Source organism: Salvelinus alpinus, chromosome 2 (assembly GCF_045679555.1).
Source record: "Salvelinus alpinus chromosome 2, SLU_Salpinus.1, whole genome shotgun sequence".
NCBI classification, from domain to species: domain Eukaryota; kingdom Metazoa; phylum Chordata; class Actinopteri; order Salmoniformes; family Salmonidae; genus Salvelinus; species Salvelinus alpinus.
Genome location: NC_092087.1, coordinates 125,239,675 through 125,262,893, shown reverse-complemented (window position 1 = coordinate 125,262,893; position 23,219 = coordinate 125,239,675). Strand labels below are relative to the sequence as shown.

The 23,219-nt window shown below is 42.4% G+C and overlaps 1 protein-coding gene across 1 annotated transcript; it reads right to left on the bottom strand.

Moving 5' to 3' along the window:
- Positions 1 to 9,366: 9,366 nt before the first annotated feature.
- LOC139568604 (keratin, type I cytoskeletal 13-like) lies at positions 9,367 to 17,488 on the bottom strand. The gene is made up of 9 exons (XM_071390542.1): positions 17,000 to 17,488; positions 15,583 to 15,711; positions 13,533 to 13,615; positions 13,160 to 13,316; positions 12,654 to 12,815; positions 12,212 to 12,337; positions 11,683 to 11,903; positions 10,908 to 10,996; positions 9,367 to 10,788 (listed from the first exon to the last, which is right to left on the bottom strand). Exons 1-9 carry the CDS (start codon positions 17,306 to 17,308, stop codon positions 10,682 to 10,684), a joined length of 1,383 nt encoding a protein of 460 aa, XP_071246643.1. The 5' UTR covers positions 17,309 to 17,488; the 3' UTR covers positions 9,367 to 10,681.
- Positions 17,489 to 23,219: the final 5,731 nt, after the last annotated feature.

Below are 23,219 nucleotides of genomic sequence, written 5' to 3'. Positions count from 1 at the left end.
TATTTGGTACAGAATCCTTTGTTTGCAATTACAGAGATCATACGTTTCCTGTAGTTCTTGACCAGGTTTGCACACACTGCAGCAGGGATTTTGGCCCACTCCTCCATACAGACCTTCTCCAGATCCTTCAGGTTTCGGGGCTGTCGCTGGGCAATACGGACTTTCAGCTCCCTCCAAAGATTTTCTATTGGGTTCAGGTCTGGAGACTGGCTAGGCCACTCCAGGACCTTGAGATACTTCTTACGGAGCCACTCCTTAGTTGCCCTGGCTGTGTGTTTCGGGTCGTTGTCATGCTGGAAGACCCAGCCACGACCCATCATCAATGCTCTTACTGAGGGAAGGAGGTTGTTGGCTAAGATCTCGCAATACATGGCCCCATCCATCCTCCCCTCAATACGGTGCAGTCGTCCTGTCCCCTTTGCAGAAAAGCATCCCCAAAGAATGATGTTTCCACCTCCATGCTTCACGGTTGGGATGGTGTTCTTGGGGTTGTACTCATCCTTCTTCTTCCTCCAAACACGGCGAGTGGAGTTTAGACCAAAAAGCTCTATTTTTGAATCATCAGACCACATGACCTTCTCCCATTCCTCCTCTGGATCATCCAGATGGTCATTGGCAAACTTCAGACGGGCCTGGACATGCGCCTGCTTGAGCAGGGGGACCTTGTGTGCGCTGCAGGATTTTAATCCATGACGGCGTAGTGTGTTACTAATGGTTTTCTTTGAGACTGTGGTCCCAGCTCTCTTCAGGTCATTGACCAGGTCCTGCCGTGTAGTTCTGGGCTGATCCCTCACCTTCCTAATGATCATTGATGCCCCACGAGGTGAGATCTTGCATGGAGCCCCAGACCGAGGGTGATTGACCATCATCTTGAACTTCTTCTATTTTCTTCTATTTTCTAATAATTGCGCCAACAGTTGTTGCCTTCTCACCAAGCTGCTTGCCTATTGTCCTGTAGCCCATCCCAGCCTTGTGCAGGTCTACAATTTTATCCTTGATGTCCTTACACAGCTCTCTAGTCTTGGCCATTGTGGAGAGGTTGGAGTCTGTTTGATTGAGTGTGTGGACAGGTGTCTTTTATACAGGTAACGAGTTCAAACAGGTGCAGTTAATACAGGTAATGAGTGGAGAACAGGAGGGCTTCTTAAAGAAAAACTAACAGGTCTGTGAGAGCCGGAATTCTTACTGGTTGGTAGGTGATCAAATACTTATGTCATGCAATAAAATGCAAATGAATTACTTAAAAATCATACAATGTGATTTTCTGGATTTTTGTTTTAGATTCCGTCTCTCACAGTTGAAGTGTACCTATGATAAAAATTACAGACCTCTACATGCTTTGTAAGTAGGAAAACCTGCAAAATCGGCAGTGTATCAAATACTTGTTCTCCCCACTGTAAATGTAGATCACACAAGGGACAAACCTTACCTTAAATTTAGGAGATCTATACTTGTTTCAGTTAAGTGCCTGCACCTGCTGTCCTTCCTAAATCACATCCAAATGTTTCAGTCGGGCAGTTAGGTTCTTGCAAGAACCTACACCAACTAAGGAGGTTCCTCGATGAACACCTCCTATGGGGTTCTTGGAAGAACCTTTTGGGGAAAATGTTCAGTGTCAAGAACCCTAAGTTTCTTCAAATAACTTTGAGGATCTTAGAAGAACCCTTGTTGAACCCCTCATTTTTAGAGTGTAGGTCTATATTAAGAACAACAGTAATGATATGGTGCCTTCGTGTTTCAAATGTGTTTCTAAGTGATGGACAACTTGCCACTTAATCCATGGCATATTTAATGATCGATTCATGTCAATGCAAGTGGAAGTTAAGTTGGTGGACCTGGGCCTTGGATACAGGTGTTATGACAGGATTGTAGACTTCTGTAACAACAACCACTATTGAATGTCTGAGTTATACTTTATTGTCTCACATTTCCAGGTGAATGATTAGAATATTGATGTGCTCCGCCTGAATGCAGAATGGCACCAAGTATCCATTATGCATGGCGTACGATTAGAATGGAAAATGTATTTTGACAGTTATATTAGCAATTTAGCCGCTTCACTTAGTCAAAATACTCCGCTGGAAAATACTTTGTTGGAATTTAAAAACTGGATTGTTTGGAAGGACGCATAGGATCAAAGCACTCGCGCAGCCTCAAGACTACAGTACAGCGTAGAAAATACGCACTTGGTTATGTAAAGCAGCCTAACAAGCGCCCAAACTTTTGGGTGAATAGTGGGTACATTTGAGTGTATGGCTACACTTACATAAGGAGTTTCCTCTCTGATATCATTTACAAGGGGTATGCTGAGAGAGTGCTAGAAGAGCAACTAGAGCGTACAGATGGTAAAGTTATGTATATGCCACACCATGGGGTATATCACCTAAAGAAGGGGACAATCAGAGTCGTGTTTGACTGTGCTGCTACATACAAAGGCACATCACTGAACTCCGAGCTTCTTCAAAGGCCCAGATCTGACTAACAGTCTCGTACGTCCGCTCACACGATTCCGCCAGGGGCCTGTAGCAATGATGGTCTGACGTACAAGCAATGTTTCACCAGGTAAAGGTATCACACAGTGATGTTGATTTCCTGAGGTTCCTGTGGTGGCTTGGAGGTGACACTAGCCTCTCACCTGGTGAGTATCGCAGGAGTGTACATCTGTTTGGAACTGCCTCGTCACCCAGCTGTGCAAGCTATGCATTAAATAAGACTTCAGAGGAACGTTGTCATCCGTAGGTGGTTGACACAATCAGAAATCATTTTTATGTTGATGACTACCTGAAATTTGTGTCTGCTGAAGAGGAGGCAATACAACTTTCCAAGGATATCACAGCTACTTGTCATAAAGGAGGATTCCATCTCTCCAAGTGGGTGAGCAATAGCCGAACTGTACCAGCCTCCATCTCAGAAGCTGAAGGAGCTAAAGAGGTGAAAGTTGAATTTGGACAGAGACAAACTTCCCATTGAAAGAGCACTGAGAGTACAATGGTGTGTGCAGAGCAACACATTTACCTTTTAATGTTACCATAAAAGACCAACCCCACACACGTAGAGGAATTCTATCCATGGTGAGTTCTGTCTATGATCCCTTGGGCTTCCTCGCTTCCTTCACCCTGCCTGCCAAACTGCTGTTACAGGAGCTGTGCAGAAGAAGCTGTGGCTGGGATAAGAATATCCCCAGGTGTTTCTCTGAAAAGTGGAAGAAATGGACTCGGGATCTGGAAAAAATTGTCAACTTTAAGATTGAAAGATGTTTTAAGCCAACTAACTTTGGGCCACCCACTCAAGCTCAACTGCACCATTTCTCAGATGCCAGTGAGCTAGGTTATGGAACAGTAAGCTATGTGAGACTGATGAATCAAAGGGGTGATGTTCATGTATCTCTTGTCATGGGGAAGGCCAGAGTTGCACCTCTGAAGGAGATAACCATCCCTCGCATGGAGCTGGCTGCTGCAGTACTGAGTGTAAAAGTGGACAAGATGCTGCATACAGAGCTATAGCTGAAGTTGCACGACTCTGTGTTCTGGACAGATAGCCAGTCAGTGCTCAAGTGCATAGCCAATGAGCGTACAAGGTTTCAAATAGGATCTCAGTTATCAGAGAGAGCACATCCGTATCACAGTGGAGGTATGTGGATACTAGGCAAAATCCTGCTGATGATGCATCTAGAGGACTGAGTGGAAACAAGTTTCTGGAGTGCAAAAGGTGGATCCGTGGCCCAACGTTTCTTTGGAAACCAGAAGTGCAGTGGCCCCTGGAACACATGAACTAAGTTTCCCTCACATTTGCTGACCCTGAGATTAAAAATACTATTGTTGTGTGCAGTGCTACTGTCAATGAGATTGAAAATTCCACCAACAAGCTATTTCTCTACTTGGATGTAGTTGAAGATTGCAGTTGCTTGGTTCCTGAAAGTGAAAAAAGTGTACAGGAAAGAAAATATATCTAGTTATATCTCAATCTCACCAGCATACACACACGCTCACGGAACCAGATGGTGAAAGACAAGAGTCGAGCCCACAAGACAACATTCAGTGGTCAAACTGTAAGTTTGGACGAACTGTTGAAAGCAGAGGAGGCGATCATTTGCTTCACCCAAAGACAAAGATTCCCAGAGGAGCTCTTGACTTTGACAATGACGCCGTCTACAGTCAACAAAGGAAGTATCACTTATGAGTTGGATCTAGTGTTGGTGGATGGAGTTTTCAAAGTCGGAGGACGGCTGTGTAAGGCAGCTATGCCTGAAGAAGTTAAGCACCCTGTCATTCTTTCCAAAGACCTTGACATATCTACACTTATCCTCCGCCACATACATCAACAAACAGGACACGGTGGAAGGAATCACATGCTCTCACTTCTCCGTCAAAGGTATTGGATCACCAATGCAAACTCTGCAGCAAGGAAGATCATCTGTGTGTTGTGTGCCGAAGTCAAAGAGGCCAGATTTGTGAGCAGAAGATGGCAGATTAGTCACTTGAAAGGATCATGCCAGGCATCCCACCATTTACCAATATACGTGTGGATTGCTTTAGTCCTACAGAAATCAAAAGAGGAAGAGGAGATGTTAAACGATATGGAGTGATCTTTACATGTATGTCCAGTAGAGCAATACACATTGTAATTGCTTACTCTCTTGACAGACTCGTGTATCAACACCATAAGAATATTTATGTGCAGAAGAAGACACGTACAACCCGTAAGATCTGATAATGGAACTAACTTTGTTGGTACTGAGAGAGAACTCAGAGAAGCTCTATATGCTTTAAACCAAGGCAAGATCCAGGATGCTCTACTTCAGGAAGGAATACAACAGAGTTTTAATCACCCTGGGGCGTCCCACCATGGAGGAGTCTAGGAAAGGCTCTTCGGGTGATTCGCCAGGTGCTCCATTCTGTCCTGAAACAACAGACCCTAGATGATCAGAATTCGTTTTAGAAGATTTATATACATTTTTGTATCCAGAAGAACAACAAATGTATTGTTCATTTTCAACTTGAAACAAACTCTGGACATTGGATTTGTATGTGTCAAGACTAACATTTCACCACTCTCCATTGTGGCTAAATGATTTGAATGGAATTTGTATTGGAACAATTATATTGGACAATTTAGCCACTACGCTTATGTTAATGTAATATTTCAGTTTTACTTTTAAGAAAAGTGCAAACATTTCTAAAAACCTGTTTTTGCTTTGTCATTATTGGGTATTGTGTGTAGATTGATGAGGGGGGAAAAAACTATTTTAATCAAATTTAGAATAAGGCTGTTAACAAAATGAGGAAAATGGCACTGTGCATTCGGAAAATATTCAAACCCCTTGACTTTTTCCATGGTTCTCCCATTCTTCTCTGCAGATCAACTCAAGCTCTGTCAGGTTGAATGAGGAGCGTCGCTGCACAGCTATTTTCAGGTCTCTCCAGAGATGTTCGATCGGGTTCAAGTCCAGGCCACTCAAGGGCATTCAGAGACTTGTCCCAGTAGTAGAAAAGTCAGATTTCAGGTAAGGCTGTTGTTAATTGAACCTGCTTGAAATATGCCAATTCCCAGCTAGCACTGAGGAATCGGCCCAGGAGCCTCCCTCTGCCGGGGGGCCGGAAACTGATTGAATCGGCCCGGATTTCGGGTGTCTGACTCGGCCCGGAATCAAAATGAATGACTGCCCAGAATCGGCCCAAGTACATCGGGCCATTTCCATCTACCGGAATTCAGCCGACTTTGCCGGCATCTTACCAGAATCCCCCCCAGAAGCAGCGATGCAATGTCAAATAAATGCATACAAAATTACCCGATTTAGTAATTTTAAATATTACTATTATACATTTTATACATACAAATTATACCCATCTACAATTGTTTTTAAATTATTATTGTTATTATTATTTTAACCCCTTTTCGTCATTGCTGTAACTCCCGTATGGCCTCGGGAGAGGCGAAGGTCGAGAGCCGTGCGTCCTCCGAAACACAACCCCGCCAAGCCGCACTGCTTCTTGACACAATGCCTGCTTAACCTGGAAGCCGGCCGCACCAATGTGTCGGAGGAAACACCTTACACCTGGTGACAGTGTCAGCGTGCATGCTCCTGGCCCACCCCAGCTGTCACTATAGCGCGATGGGACAAGGACATCCCGGCCGGCCAAACCCTCTCCTAACTCAGACGACGCTGGGCCAATTGTGCGTCGCCTCGTGGGTCTCCAAGTCGCAGCCGGCACGGCTATCGAACCAGCATCTGTAGCAATGCAGTTTTCACTGCGATGCAGTGTCTTAGACCACTGGGGAGGCCACATCCACAAATGTTTTAATACTTATCAATTTGCACAAAGTATCAAAATACTAAAATACTACTTTTAAAGAATTTTATATAAATGTTCATTATATTTTTTGATCACAGAAACAATGAGAATATATATGGGAAAATAAATAAATAATGAAATGTAAGTTATATTAAGCAGCCCGTGTAATCATCTGCCAGAGAGGAGCCACAATCGGCCCGAGCCCCAAGTAATACATTTAGGCCAGATAACTCACACCGGAATCGGCCCGAGCTCAATCCCCGAGTTTTAGCCATAAGTAATACTGCCGAAGGCGGCCCAGACTCGGCCCACATGACCTCGGCCGAGTCTGACTCTCAGCCGAGTGCCTTGACTCTCAGACGGAATCGGCCCAGATCCACTGTGCTACAGTAGCTGGGTACTTACTTAAACTGCATACTATTTAGAACGCACTGCTTAGTAAAAACGAATGCAGTACGCAACTAATATCAACATACTATTCTCATCCATGCTGCAAAGGCGTCATCTAATGATCAATTGGGTTGAGTCCCGCCATTATGATTATCAGCTGTTGTCAAAAATATGTAGGTTTCAAAATACGTTTATTTTCCTCTATAGTGTGCAGTAAATTCTATGAGATGAAAAGCCGAAATCAGTACATCCTGGAATTTAAAGCGTACTACATTTCTGAAATGTCACATACTCAACTCAGTAAAAACAGAAACGTCCTCTCACTGTCAACTGCGTTTATTTTCAGCAAACAGAAATGGAATAATGTGTCCCTGAACACAAAGGGGGGGGGGGGGGGGTTCAAAATCAAAAGTAACAGTCAGTATCTGGTGTGGCCACCAGCTGCATTAAGTACTGCAGTGCATCTCCTCCTCATAGACTGCACCAGATTTGCCAGTTCTTGCTGTGAGATGCTACCCCGCATGATCATTAATTGTGTATGGGTCATTGAACAAACATGGGGAACAGTGTTTAAACAATTTACAATGAAGATCTGTGAAGTTATTTGGACATGGACCATGAAACATTTTCCTCTTAGGGGAGACGGAACCGAGTCTAGAGGAGCTGATGGCTCAGATGAGGAAGATATAGCTAGGACCAGAAGACACCTCTGCTTTCAGACAACCCTCGGCTACATCACAAATGACACCCTATTTTATATAGTACACTACTTTTGACCAGGGCCCATTCTGTTAAATTAACTTAAGCTTGAAGTAATGGACCAGGCACATAAAGATGTTAGCTGAAAATGTAATGGTTCTTATGTATCACCTGTTGACGAGAGGAAAGATTGTTGTAACGCTCGAAATTGAATAAGTAATCAAGTCTTGCAGTTATGGATGCAATTACTACCACTGTGGAGAACTTCTAAAACGTTTTGAATGATGGGGAATGAGGCCCAATATATCTCTGCATGACAAACCTGCCTTTACTGTGTCAAGCTCTGGTCCAAGGCCTTATATCTGGTTTGAGCCTTGATGGCTCAAGCTGCATGTAACGCCCTGGACCAGAGCTACTCCATGTCATACTCTTAGCTGTTTAAACGTATATATATGTAACTGAAACTTTCTCTGCTGAAACTGTACAGACTGATTCTCTGCACATACTTTGTTTCAATCAGTGGAGGCTCCTCAGAGGAGGAAGGGGAAGACCATCCTCCTCAGTGAATTTCATAAAAATTTAAATTGTGAAACATTTAAAATGTTATCATGTTTAGATAAAACTATACTGAATATATTCACGTCAACAAATGATTGATTTAAAACACTGTTATGCAAGTAAGGTCTACAGTAGCCTCAACAGCACCATGGTGTAGCCAGTGGACAGCTAGTTTCTGTTCTCCTCTGGGTACATTGACTTCAATACAAAACCTAGGAGGCTCATGGTTCTCACCCCCTTAGAGAGAGAAGTATTTTTTGGTTTCACTTTCATTATTTAGCTTTTACTTAGCTTTTGGTTTTATTAATTTGCTGCCACCGGGATCCTCCGGTGTAACTGCTAAATTGCTTATTGTCTGTACACTGTACTGCATATTTTGTTGCGGGTTTACTAACGCATTACTTCTATTAGCTATGTTGACTATGATGTTACTTCACCTAATATGGTGACTACGATGTAGGCTGTTTTTTCCCCCTGGTCCCAGATAGCTGATGTGTTGTGCATTGAAGTCCACAAGCAAAGGGAAAAGGTGAGAGGAGGAAAGCACGTAGATGTGAGAAGGAATGCAACGTGGCTGCTATGAAAGTGAACTGTGTTTTCACATGATATGGGGTGTATTCATTCCACCGATTCTTTTTATTATAAACATTTTTTTACCCTGTTTTCGCCCCAATTTCATGGTATCCAATTGTTACTTACAGTCTTGTCTCATCGCTGCACCTCCCGTACGGACTCAAGAGAGACAAATGTCGAGAGTCCTCCGAAACACAACCCAACAAAGCAGCACTGTTGCTTGACACAATGCCCACTTAACCCAGAAGCCAGCCGCACCAATGTGTCAGAGGAAACACTGTACACCTGGCAACTGTGTCAGCGTGCACTACGCCCAGCCCGCCACAGGAGTCGCTAGTGTGCGATAGGACAAGGACATCCCTGCCGGCCAAACCCTCCCCTAACCCGGACGACGCTGGGCCAATTTATGCGCCGCCCCATTGGTCTCCCGTTCGCAGCTGGCTGCGACAGAGCCTGGACTCAAACCCAGAATCTCTAGTGGCACAGCTAGCACTGTGATGCTGTTCCTTAGACCACTGCGCCACTCAGGAGTCATTCTGCCGATTCTGTTGAAAAACTTTTCTTAAACGGAAGCGAACAAAACGGGGATAAACATACCTGAATTCGGCCAGTAGAAACTCTCGTTTGCCACTGTTGGTCTAATGATTACACCCTAGATCAGCTAGATGCAGGCAATAGTGTGCAAGTTAAATGTGTCACTGTCTGTCATCTCAAATGTTTTCTCTGGTGCACCTACGTTGTTGTTAAAGGAATTTCATTCCTATATGTTTATCAACCAATTCAATTAAAACACTCTGCCCATTCATAAGAATTTGTAAGATACTTATTTGCATAAAATGGACAGAAACCAGTCTCAAAATCAATCAATCAATAGTGTTTATTCTCGAGAATACTGATCATAGTACAATTTACATCAGGTTATATAATAAAAATGACGTCATAGGTTTTAAAATGTCCTTCCTCCTCTCGGATACAATGGCAATACAGTTCACAAGCCTTCTTACATTGTCTGCCACCTGTTAAACAATCTACGACCAGCCCAAGGTCTCTCCCCTCCCTGGGTAGAGACAGAATGTCCTGTAAGGAACACAGCATTCCAGCCTGTCTGATGATAACTCCATTCGTTTCTAACAAGGAACAGACAGTCCTTGTTTTAATTCTTGATTAAAATTACACACATTATATTCAGCACTATGATTAGAATAATGTTCAGACATCCATACAGTAACATAGTAGTATTCTGTTTAGTTATAGTTTTAAGCTAAATGTATACATAATTTAGTCATTATTCATCAAAATCCCATAACAGTTGTAAACTTTCATTCATAGACTATCTTGTAGCTACCTCATGACGTTTATAGGGAAAATGTGAGCTTCATGTGTAGAAGCCTTAACCTGTCATTGTTATATTGAACTGGGTGAATGGAATATTAATGACAGTCATCCAATATGCTGCAATAGAAATAAGGCCAAGCTTATAAAAACAATTGTCATCCTCCCTCATCTTAAATGGCACCGACCGCCACTGCTGTAAAGGTGTTTCTTTTCAGCTTTTTAGAGGACAACAACGCACGCTCAATTATGATATCAGCGCCTAATCAACAGCCAAATGTAACATGTAGTGTCAGTGTCATAACCCTACAGAACATGGATTTTAACCTTGTCATAGAGTGCAGAGAACATACATAGCTTGTGGTCCTGGAAGGATATAATGGAGCTAAAATAGCTTTATAATGGCTGATGACGTAAATCATATTTTCCCTGATGTCACTTACGTAACTGGAATAATCTGTTTCCACTTTTCACAAAATCATTTTCACTTTTAATTGCACTGGCCAAAGATGATCAAATGAGAGACGCCACCTGGTGGCAACAAATGGAACAAAAGGAAAAGCACACTAGAAATAATATTAAATTGGCAACATGATAGATCCATATAAGAGTTATAAGGTAACATGAGTAAATTACATCAGTTATCTTTCAGCTGATGCAATCCTGTCAAAAGGGAAATATTACAGTATGCAGCCATGACATTATTTATTTATATATAGATGGGGCTTGAACACCCGTCACCAGGGGTATGGGTGGTCCAGGGGTATGTGTGGTCCAGGGATATGTTTGGTCCGTTACCGCTTCAACCGGTTCCCAGAACTATCTGACCTTCTCAGTTAGTTAATATCCTGGACCTTCTCATCAACTGAGGTGGACACCACCTTCCCATCCACCATCTCCTCCACGATCACCCTCACCCGCTTCTGCATGTGTGGATTATACTCTGTGGAAAGAGCCACAACACAGGAATTCATTCATTCATTAATTGTGTGTATTATGGGGAACAACACTTGATTCTTTCATTGATTCATTCATTTGATTAATTATTCTCTGCTTGCTCACCTTCCACCACTTCTTGGACTTGTTGTATTTCCTGGACCTTCTCGACCACGATCACTTTCCTGACCTCCTGTCTGGTCTCCACATGCTTACTGGAAGACACAAAGTGGAAGAACACTCACGGTTAGCTAAACTCACCAACACACATCTTTATCTACTAGTTTGCAATCGGTGGTGTAACTTAGTCATTTTTAGGGGTATCTGTACTTAAGTATTTACATTTTTGACTACTTTTACTTTTACTTCACTACGTTGCTTATAAAAATATTGTACTTTTCCTTGACACCCAAAAGTGCTTGTTACATTTTGAATGCTTAGCAGGACAGGAAAATAGTACAATTCACAGACTTATCAACCGAACATTCCTGGTCATCCCTACTGCCTCTGATCTGGCGCACTCACTAAACCAACATGCTTTGGTTGTAAATTATGTCAGAGTTTTGGAGTGTGCCCCGGCTTTCCGTAAATTAAAAAAACAAGAAAATGGTACCATCTGGTTTGCTTAATATAAGGAATTTTAAATGATTTACACTTTTATTTTTGATGCTTAAGCATATTTTAAACCAAATACTTTTAGACTTTTACTCAAGTAGAATTTTACTGGGTGACTTTGACTTTTGTTTTAGTCATTTTCCATTAATGTATCTTTACTTTTACTCAAGTATGACAGTTGGGTACTTTTTCCACCTGTGTTTGCAATGAGGTGCCAATAAACAGCTGTCACCCCCCCATCCCTTCCCCTCCCTCTCTTTCCTGCCAATCCATTATCCCCTCTCACCTGAATCCCTCTCCATCCAGCAGCCTCCTGTACTCAGCGATCTCCATCTCCAGCCTCATCTTGATGTCCAGGAGGATCTGGTACTCGGAGGCCTGCTGCTGGATGCTGACGTTGAGCTGCTGCAGCTCCTCCTCCATGCTGTTGATACAAACCTGCAGCTGGCTCAGCTGGGAGCTGTAGCGGCCATTTATATCAGCGACGCTCTGCTCCAGGTACCCCTTCTAGGAATGTGTTTATGTTTGTAAGGGATGAAGAAAACGGAGAAGGAAGGAAGGAGAGGGTAGTAGAAATGTATAAAGAGGGAGATGAAGAAGGGCAGAGATAGTTAGACTGGGTGTGCATGAAGGCGTTAGAACACCTTGACATTAGACCACTGTGGAGGTCTGAAAACATCTAACAAACTTTGATTTTGGAGTGTAATGTTCCTTTAAGACCTGAAGGAATTCCATGTTTTAGGAACAGAGATAGGGTAAGGAGAAATGCTATATGTTTAGGGATGCTGATTCACTAAGATGGTTTTACATCATACCTGAGTGAGCAGGCCATGCAGTTCAATCTCCAGGCTCTGGAAGGTCCTCTTCAGGTCGGTCACCTGAGACTGAGAGGTCTTCACCTCTGTGGTGCTGGTGGTGATCTGGCTCTGAAGCACCTCCACCTGACACACACACACACACACACACACACACACACACACACACACACACACACACACACACACACACACACACACACACACACACACACACACACACACACACACACACACACCCACACCCACACACACCCACACACACACACACACACACACACACACACACACACACACACACACATACACACACACTGTATTAGTCAAAAGTACAGTACCACTTCACAAAATACATGTCAATTGTGCCTCCCACAAAACACATTTAGGAATCCGGGCCCACACCCTTCAAGGCCCCCTGTCCTATTTTCAGAGGTTGTCTCACCTTGCTCTCAAACCACTTGGCAGCATCTCTCTGGTTCTTCGCCACCATGCCCTCATACTGGGTCCTCATCTCCTCCAGCACCTTGCTCATGTCCACTGAGGAAGCACAGTCCATCTCCACATTCACAGCACCACAATGCTGCGTCCGCATCAAATGCATCTCCTAACAACAGGAAAAGGGGCACAAATTGTGCTATAATACCTGAGATGTGTAGTTCACGTATACACAGGGAAGGGCAAAAGCACCTGAAAACAATCAGTTACCGTATATTTGAGGACAAATAACAGAGAAGTTGCCCTAGATTTGTTGGGGGTGGGTTTTGCCCCCTTGTGGGCAAACATGGAAATGTTTCAAACTCACTGAGAATTAATTAATAAATTCAAGTGCAAAAATATTACAAAAACTACAAGGGAAGCCATTGTGTCCAAATGAAAAACCACATGTGGCTGTCCTGGCATATTGGCACTTTAGCCAACAGCACAAGAATTAAGACTTGAGGAGGTTACCTCCTCATGGTTCTTCCTGAGGTAGACCAGCTCCTCCTTCAGCCCCTCAATCTGCATCTCCAAGTCTCCTCTGGTGAGCATAAAGCTGTCCAGCACTCCTCTCAGACGAGCTACATCCCCTTCCATCGTCATACGCATGTTAGCCTCCGTCTCTAACCTACAGGGGTTCAGGCGATTAGTTCCTTCTCACAACAAAACAAGATGCAACTTGCCCAACCATAAACTGATCCATAGCCTCTGCATACCCCCATAAGCATTTCTGTAGATCTGGGAGGATTGGATCTACTCAATCTCAAACCTATAGGCCAAAGCTACAAACAGAAACAGTACACTCACAGAGGCTGTGTACAGTACAAACAGGAAGTGCACCTACTTCATCTTGAAGTCATCAGCTGCAACTCTGGCATTATCCACCCGCAGGATCATCTGAGCGTTCTCCACAGACCTGGCATGGATCTAGGAACAGGAGGACAGCCACAGTCAATGGAATGTAATAACAGAGTCAACTATGTATGGGATATCATGTGTTTAGATCAGCAGATCTGGTTCATGTCTACTGTTCATTCATATACAACAGGACAGTTTTTCGACAATCAACAAGATAAGTACTGAAAGACTATAGGAATTACACCTCTAATCTAGCACTTACCTACAATGCCTTCGGAAAGTTTTCAGACTACTTGACTTTTTCCACATTTTGTTACGTTACAGCCTTATTCTAAAAAAAAAAAAATAATTTAATCCTCAGCAATCTGCACACAATACCCCAACATGACAAAGCGAAAACTGGTTTTCAGAAGGAAAAAACCCAGAAATACCTTATTTACGTAAGTATTCAGACCCTTTGCTATGATTCTCGAAATTGAGCTCAGGTGCATCCTCTTTCCCATGATCATCCTTGAGATGTTTCTACTACTTGATTGGAGTCCACCGGTGGTAAATTCAATTGATTGGACATGATTTGGATAGGCATAGAACTGTCTATATTAGGTCCCACATTTGACAATGCATGTCAGAGCAGAAACCAAGCCATGAGGACGAAGGAATTGTCTGTAGAGCTCCGAGACAGGATTGTGTCGAGGTAAAAATCTGGGGAAGGGTACAAAAACATTTCTGCAGCATTGAATGTCCCCAAGAACACAGTGGCTTCCATTGTTCTTAAATGGAAGAAGTTTGGAACCACCAAGATTCTTCCTAGAGTTGGCTGCCCGGCCAAACTGAGCAATCTGGGGAGAAGGTCCTTGGTCAGGGAGGTGACCAAGAACCCGATGGTCACTCTGACAGAGCTTCAGACTTCCTCTGTTGAGATGGGAGAACCTTCCAAAAGGACAACCATCTCTGCAACACTCCACCAATCCTTAGTAAAAGCCACATGACAGCCCACTTGGAGTTTGCCTAAAGGCACCTAAAGACTCTCAGACCATGAGAAAAAAGATTCTCTGGTCTGATGAAACCAAGATTGAACTCTTTGGCCTGAATGCCAAGCGTCACGTCTGGAGAAAACCTGGCACCATCCCTACAGTGAAGCATGGTGGTGGCAGCATCATGCTTTGGTATGTTTTTCAGCGGCAAGAACTGGGAGATTAGTCAGGATCGAAGCAAAGATGAACGGAGCAAAGAACAGAGACATCCTTGGTGAAAACCGATTCCAGAGCGCTCAGGATCTCAGACTGGTCGAAGGTTTACCTTCCAACAGGACAACGACCCTAAGCACACAGCCAAGACAATGCAGGAGTGGCTTCGGGACAGGTGTCTGAATGTCCTTGAGTGGCCCAGCCAGAGCCCGGACTTGAACCCGATCGAACATCTCTGGAGAGACCTGAAAGAAGCTGTGCAGCGAAGCTCCCCATCCAACCTGAAAGAGCTTGAGAGGATCTGCAGCGGGGAATGGGAGAAACTCCCCCAAATACAGGTGTGCCAAGCTTGTAGCGTCATACCCAAGAAAACTCGAGGCTGTAATCGCTGCCAAAGGTGCTTCAACAAAGTACTGAGTAAAGGGTCTGAATAGTTATGTTGATGTGATATTTCAGTTTTTGATTTTTTATAAATTTGCAAACATATCTACTAACCTGTTTTTGCTTTGTCATTATGGGGTATTGTGTGTATATCGATGACGGGGGGGGGGGACGATTTAATACATTTTAGAATAAGGCTGTAACGTAACAAAATCTGGAAATAGTCAAGAGGTCTGAATACTTTCCAAATGCACTGTAATTCATTCTAGTGACTCTCTTCTTTCACAAACCTGTTGGCATCCTCTCAATCCTATCCCCACCTCCCTTCCCACTGGGCACAGACGTCAAATCAACATCTATTCCATGTTGGTTCAACATAATTACATTGAAATGACATGGAAGCAATGTTGATTCAACCAGTGTGTGCCCAGTGGGTTGCTACATTAAGACTACATTACCCAGAAGTACCTTGCTGCGGATGTCTGTGATGGTGGCATAGAACCCACTGAGGTCCTTCTTGTGAGTCGGTGATCTCATCTCATAGAACTCTTTGATCTGCAACTCCAACTTGCTATTGGCTGTCTCTAGAGAGTGCACCTGTGTACACAGAGAGTGGAGGGAATCAGTTCAGTTCATGGGTCTGTCCGAAATGGCACCATATTCCCTATATAGAGCACTACTTTGGCCAGAGCCCTATGGGCCCTGTTATGCACTACATAGGGAATAGGAGGCCATTTGCGGCGCATCCCATCACGTTATGTGAATCTGTGCACTCCCATGAGATAATCCCCAACATAATGAAATTTTAAATAAATTATCAAATCCTGCTATGTCATTGTACTCATCAGTGGTGTAAAGTGCTTAAGTAAAAATACTTTAAAGTACTACCTAAGTAAGAATTTTGGGTATCTTTACTTTACTATTTATATTTTTTACAACTGTTGCTTTTACTCCACTACATTCCTCAAGAAAATAGTGTACTTTTTACTCCATAGATTTTCCCTGACACCCAAAAGTACTCATTACATTTTGAATGCTTAGCAGGACAGGAAAATGGTCCAATTCACACTCTTATCAAGAGAACATCCCTGGTCATCCCTACTGCCTATGATCTGGCAGACTCACTAAACACATGCTTTGGTTATAAATTATGTCAGAGTGTTGGAGTGTGCCCCAGACAATCAGTACAAAAAATGTAAACAAATAATTGTGCCGTCTGGGTTGCTTAATATAAGGAATGTGAAATGATTTCCACTTTTACTTTTGATACTAAAGTATATATAAAACCAAAGGCTTGGACTTTTATAGTAATATTAGTAATAAGTAATATTTTACTACTTGACTTTCACTTTTACTTGAGTCATTTTCTATTAAGGTAATTTATGACAATTGGGTAGTTTTTACACCACTGGTCCTCATTATGTATTTAGGAACGTGCATTTATAATAGTAATACAGGTGTATCTTTTAATAATAATGAGACTTTCCTTGGAGCTTTACAGGCAAACTATAGGTTACTGTTTCTTCTCAATAGCAATTTTACAATTAGAAACAATGATGGAATAAATAGTTTTTAAAAAGTTACAAGTTAAGTAAAAGTTGTTAATAAATATATATATTATAGGGTCAATTTACTGCAGCCTACTGTATTATCACATTAAATTGAACATTGTGGATAGTATTGATGAAAGGGGTTATTTAAAACAAATGCTTTCTAAGAAAGATTAAAGATCACTTTCTAATAAAACAATTCTGTATCATCGACTATGTAGTGTTTTGAAAAGAGTTATCACTCTGCCTTGTCTTTCGGTCTCCATAATGTGGGCTGTGCGTAATATCCCGCAGCGCGCCTAATCTCCATCCACATCCCCATCACTCTTCCTTACCTTTTCCAGGTAGGTGGCCAAACGGTCGTTCAGATTCTGCATGGTATGCTTCTCGTTGGCACCGATAGTGATCTGACCTGGCCCGTCCGTAGAGAAAGAAGATTGAGAGATACGGGTGCCGTATCCCCCGGCACCTCCATATACACTCGGCGAGCGACTGCTCCCAACAGAGGACACGCTCATACGGGACCTACCGTATCCCAAACCGCTGGAAAACTGCATCCCACCGGACGAACTGAGGCTACTCGTAACGACACCGCTACCTGAGCTATATCTACGGCTACTACTGCTACTGGCTACAATGGACATGGCGAGAGATAGTCTGGCGATGCGTCCTGGGAGGTTAAAGTGCGTTCTTCGTAGTTGAGGCGTCAGGTAAAATAACCCCTTTTGTGTCCTCGAGCGTTTTATACAGTTGGATTAAGAATGATTGACTGCGTCACCATTATTCCTTGGAACGAAGGTATATCTAATTGTTTTGTTCAGTGGGTGGGTACAGGGCTTACAACAACTAAGGAAATAAATGGTTCAGTAAATGTTGTGATTTATGAAGGGCAGTGTGTTTGACAGGTATAGTCTGGCAAGTCAGACAGCTTTACTGAATGTGTTTTGTAAAAGCTGGCATTCCATGGTTTCAGACATCCATTTTCAATTACATGTTGGTTTGTTTACTGAAATTTGCAATATTTTTTATATATTTTAATAATATATCATTGTCAAGGATTTGTAGGCTAAATATTGTATGTGTTATTATTTTACCAAACTAAAATGTTGCACCTGTAACGTCTGTTGGAAGGAGAGGACCAAGGTGCAGCGTGGTATGTGTCCATATTTATTTCATGAACACTGAAATAACAAAAAGAACGACCGAAACAGTTCTGGCTGGTGCAGACACACAACAGAAAACAGCTACCCACAAAACACAGGTGGGATGAGGCTACCTAAGTATGGTTCTCAATCAGAGACAACGATAGACAGCTGCCTCTGATTGAGAACCACACTCAGCCAAACACATAGAAATATAAAACATAGAACAAAAACATAGAATGCCCACCCCAACTCACGCCCTGACCAAACCAAAATAGAGACATAACAAAGGAACTAAGGTCAGGGCGTGACAGCACCAAGTCACTCCATCACTTACATTTGATGATTTTCTGTCATTCTATCCATTTGAAAAGATGGTCAGTAACAGTCATATTTTTGAAATATAGATAACCACTATAAACTGTTCATAAATTCAACACATTCAATGTTGTTACTTTGTCTACTCCGTATACTTGCTCTCAGATTAGTTGGTTGAATAGTGTGTTCAATCATTGTCAAAGATGTGTAGTAGGTATTCTTACTATTTTGCCCTAAGTCACTTTGATGATTTTCTCATTCTTTCTTTCTGAATTCACAGATGTACTGTTCAGTAACTATACCCTTATTTGAAATATGAATAAACCTCGTAATTCCTCACATTCCATTTTGCCTACTCAGTATTTGCTCCCAGATGTTGGTTTGGATAGTGTGTTTTACTCAAGGGACATGTATATGTAAAACAGCCACATAACAGCCTGAATAAGTTGAACAGTTTCATTCCAAAACGCTCTATATCCATTTTCAGAAATGTTGGTCAATTATCTTTTATTGTTTCAAGAAATTATGAAAGAGATTGGTGTTTTTTCACAATCTAATGAGGTTGTTCAATGACAGACATGTATTTGTTACTACTGTTAGGTTTCACACAGTCAAATGTAACAAATAAAATAAAAAATTACGAAGAAATTTACAAATTATACATTTGTGACATCAATATTTAAAAATGTTTTCCAAAAAAGTTATTCAATATAGTAATATGACATCTATATGGGAATGTTTACGTTTGACATTTTAGTCTTTAGCAGATAGTCTAATCCAGAGCGATTTACAGCAAGTGCATTCATTTCAAACCATGTAGGTGAGACAACCACATCCCAGCTAGCACATAACGTTCTGAGAACCTTAGAGCTTGGTGAGAGTGTGGTTGTCCTATGGCTATTTTGCATTCAACCTTCTCATTACACAGGGCTTCCCAAACCTTTTTGGCCTATGACCTCATTTTAATATCAAGAAATGATTGCGACCCCACCATGTAAAAGAAAGTGATGTAAATCAATGGTCAATGTTTACTTTTTTAATTGTGGGTATGACAGTCTATTACAAATAAGTCTGACAATACTTTTGACAGTATTTCAATCTGAAGGAAGTATGGTTTGAAGTGTCTGAAATGCATCAGAAAGGTATTGGAAAGTTAAGAAGATCATTAGTCAATCATTTTGTATAATCTTCTGTGTAGAAAAGAGCATCATCATTGATTATTTCCCCCCCAGTCTGATTTAGTGCCTGGTTTCTGCCACTCTGTTCTGATGAGGCTTGTGGGCATTGTAGAGGGAAATATAAGACCTATATGTGTTCCTGAGAGTCTTGTCTTTCAGTGATGGGGTCATAATATTTTGTAGCTGAAACCATTCAAAAGATAGTCACATTTTTAGAAAGAAAACAGAAACCGCTCTGTTTATTGCCACCGCATCTAGGGGCTACGAGAGGTTACTAACGTAACCCCGGCTCTATGAACCAAGCCCAATCTTTTTGATTTATTTCAGAGTTTCTCTCTCCGTTTTTTAATCAGGCGACCCGTAGTTTGGGGAATGCTGCCATAACATTTCCTACAGGTTTCCTCACGGTTCTATTTCAAGTCATGTTCTCGGAATGTTCAGAGAACGTTAAACAACGTTCTTCTGTGGGAATTTCAGTACTTCAGCATAACGTTTTACGCATGTTTCCCCATGGTTCTATTTAAAGTAATGTTCGCAGATACTTCAGAGAACGTTATGAAACAACGTTCTTCTGTGGGAATTTCAATACTTCAGCATAACGTTTTCTGCAGGTTTCCTTGTGGTTCTATTTAAAGACATGTTCTCAGAACATTAAGAAAACTTTCCATAAAATCCACAAGAAAACATGAGTAATGCTCAAATAGCATTCTAAGAATGTTATTTAAAAACATATACATTCTGATCTTAGCATCAACCACTCTCTCTCATCCTCTATCTTGTTAATTGTGTTCAGGTGTGTTGGAGTTGGAAATAACTAAACTAGCAGTGTAATTTAAAATCTTACTGAAACAAACATGTTCTCAGAACGTTATTTAATTACCTTCAAATAAGCTATAGTTTCCGTTCTCAGAACATTAATAAAACCTCCCAGGAAAACATTCAGGGAACCATAGTAAAATGTTTTCAGAACCTCCCTGCAACTTAAAAATGTATGTTCCCAGAATAGGAGAATATTTCCCTTTCGTTTAAAAAACTGTCCGTTTTAACAGTATGGCTTTGTTCCCAGAACCAATGGGAAGCCAAAAACTTACGTTCCCACAACTTCCAAAGAAACAAATGTGCTAGCTGGGATATCACAGTCAAATATAAAGGATACGAAAATTCCATTCAAGCTTAACAATGGATTTATAACATTTTACAACAAAAAACATTTTTATAATCTCAAATCTAGGAATGAAAAATCTGAGAACATAAATATTTTACAAACACACGAAGATACCCATAAGCAATCGTTTCTGATGAAAAAAACACTTCGAAAAATTTGTGGATATAGCGTTTTGGAAATAATCTTTTCAAATACATCTCCATGATCAAATCAAATGATGTCTACTGATGGCCAGCTGGACCTTTACTTTCCTACATGCTGAGGCTGGATTTCAGTCAAACCTGTACAGTATGTTTACACACTGTCTTAGTTTAATAAAATGTGCCCAAGCTCACACACTAATTCTGAAATGAGACGAGCTAAACCAGACGAGCTAAATAACTTCTATAATCGCTTCGAGGCAAGCAACACTGAGGCATGCATGAGAGCACCAGCTGTTCCGGATGCTGTCCGTAGCCGACGTGAGTAAGAACTTTAAACAGGTCAACATACACAAGGCTGCGGGGCCAGACGGATTACCAGGACGTGTGCTCCGGGCATGTGCTGACCAACTGGCAGGTGTCTTCACTGACATTTTCAACATGTCCCTGATTGAGTCTGTAATTCCAACATGTTTCAAGCAGACCACCATAATCCCTGTGCCCAAGAACACAAAGGCAACCTGCCTAAATGACTACAGACCCGTAGCACTCACGTCCGTAGCCATGAAGTGCTTTGAAAGGTTGGTAATGGCTCACATCAACACCAAAATCCCAGAAACCATAGACCCACTCCAATTTGCATACCGCCCAAACAGATCCACAGATGATGCAATCTTTATTGCACTCCACACTGCCCTTTCCCACCTAGACAAAAGGAACACTTATGTGAGAATGCTATTCATTGACTACAGCTCAGCGCTCAACACCATAGTACCCTCAAAGATCATCACTAAGCGAAGGATCCTGGGACTAAATACCTCCCTCTGCAACTGGATCCTGAACTTCCTGACGGGCTGCCCCCAGGTGGTGAGGGTAGGTAGCAACACATCTGCCATGCTGATCCTCAACACTGGAGCCCCCAGGGGTGTATGCTCAGTCCCCTCCTGTACTATCTGTTCACCCACGACTGCATGGCCAGGCACGACTCCAACACCATCATTAAGGTTGCAGATGACACAACAGTAGTAGGGCTGATCACCGACAACGACGACACAGCCTATAGGGAGGAGGTCAGAGACCTGGCCGGTGCCAGAATAACAACCTATCCCTCAACATAACCAAGACTAAGGAGATGATTGTGGACTACAGGAAAAGGAGGACCGAGCATGCCCCCATTCTCATCGACAGGGTTGTAGTGGAGCAGGTTGAGAGCTTCAAGTTCCTTGGTGTCCACATCACCAACAAACTAGAATGGTCCAAACACACCAAGACAGACGTGAAGAGGGCACGACAAAGCCTATTCCCCCTCAGGAAACTAAAAAGATTTGGCATGGGTCCTGAGATCCTCAACAGGTTCTACAGCTGCAACATCGAAAGCATCCTGACTGGTTGCATCACTGCCTGGTACGGCAATTGCTCGGCCTCTGACCGCAAGGCACTACAGAGGGTAGTGCGTACGGCCCAGTACATCACTGGGGCTAAGCTGCCTGCCATCCAGGACCTCTACACCAGGCGGTGTCAGAGGAAGGCCCTAAAAATTGTCAAAGACCCCAGCCACCCCAGTCATAGACTGTTCTCTCTGCTACCGCATGGCAAGCGGTACCGGAGTGCCAAGTCTAGGACAAAAAGGCTTCTCAACAGTTTTTACCCCCAAGTCATAAGACTCCTGAACAGGTAATCAAATAGCTACCCGGACTATTTGCATTGTGTGCCATCCCCCATCCCCTATTTTTACGCTCCTGCCACTCTCTGTTTATCACATATGCATAGTCACTTTAACTTTACATTCATGTGCATACTACCTCAATTGGGCCGACCAATCAGTGCTCCTGCACATTGGCTAACCGGGCTATCTGCATTGTGTCCCACCACCCCGCAAACCCCTCTTTTACGCTACTGCTACTCTCTGTTCATCATATATGCATAGTCACTTTAACCATATCTACATGTACATACTACCTCCATCAGCCTGACTAACCGGTGTCTGTATGTAGCCTCGCTACTTTTATAGCCTCGCTACTGTATATAGCCTGTCTTTTTACTGTTGTTTTATTTCTTTACTTACCTATTGTTCACCTAACACCTTTCTTGCACTATTGGTTAGAGCCTGTAAGTAAGCATTTCACTGTAAGGTTACACCTGTTGTATTCGGCACACGTGACAAATACATTTTGATTTGATTTGATTTGAAACCATCAAGCATCAACCTGTTAGAGGAGTCTGTAGTTGGATTTTTACAGTAGTGAAAAACATTCTAGGATTTTATTTGATCATGGGGAAAGTGAGCTGCTGTGTAAACACTGCAAGGCAGGTTAGACTGAATTGAGCCCTGCCTCTTCCATGTAATGATGATGAATGAGTTCTACCTTGTCAGAGCATACACAGACACATCCCCAGGGCCATTTCACCTGAACAAAAATCATCAGTGATGAATAGCACACAGATACAGTGCCTTCAGAAAGTATTCACACCCCTTGACTTATTCCACGTTTGTGTCACAGCCTGATTTCAAAATGGAATAAAACAATACGTATCAAACATATACACGCAATACCCCATAATGACAAAGTGAAAACTTGTTTTTAGAAATGTTTGCACATTTATTGAAAATG

Bases quoted from the DNA above. Each gene is read 5' to 3' on its own strand.
- LOC139568604 (XM_071390542.1), bottom strand. From the start codon at position 17,308: ATGTCCATTGTAGCCAGTAGCAGTAGTAGCCGTAGATATAGCTCAGGT. The intron at 13,616-15,582 runs GTACTTCTGGGT...TCCTGTTCCTAG, and splicing joins TCACAGACATCCGCAGCAAG to ATCCATGCCAGGTCTGTGGA. The intron at 12,338-12,653 runs GTGAGACAACCT...TGTGTGTGTCAG, and splicing joins CCAAGTGGTTTGAGAGCAAG to GTGGAGGTGCTTCAGAGCCA.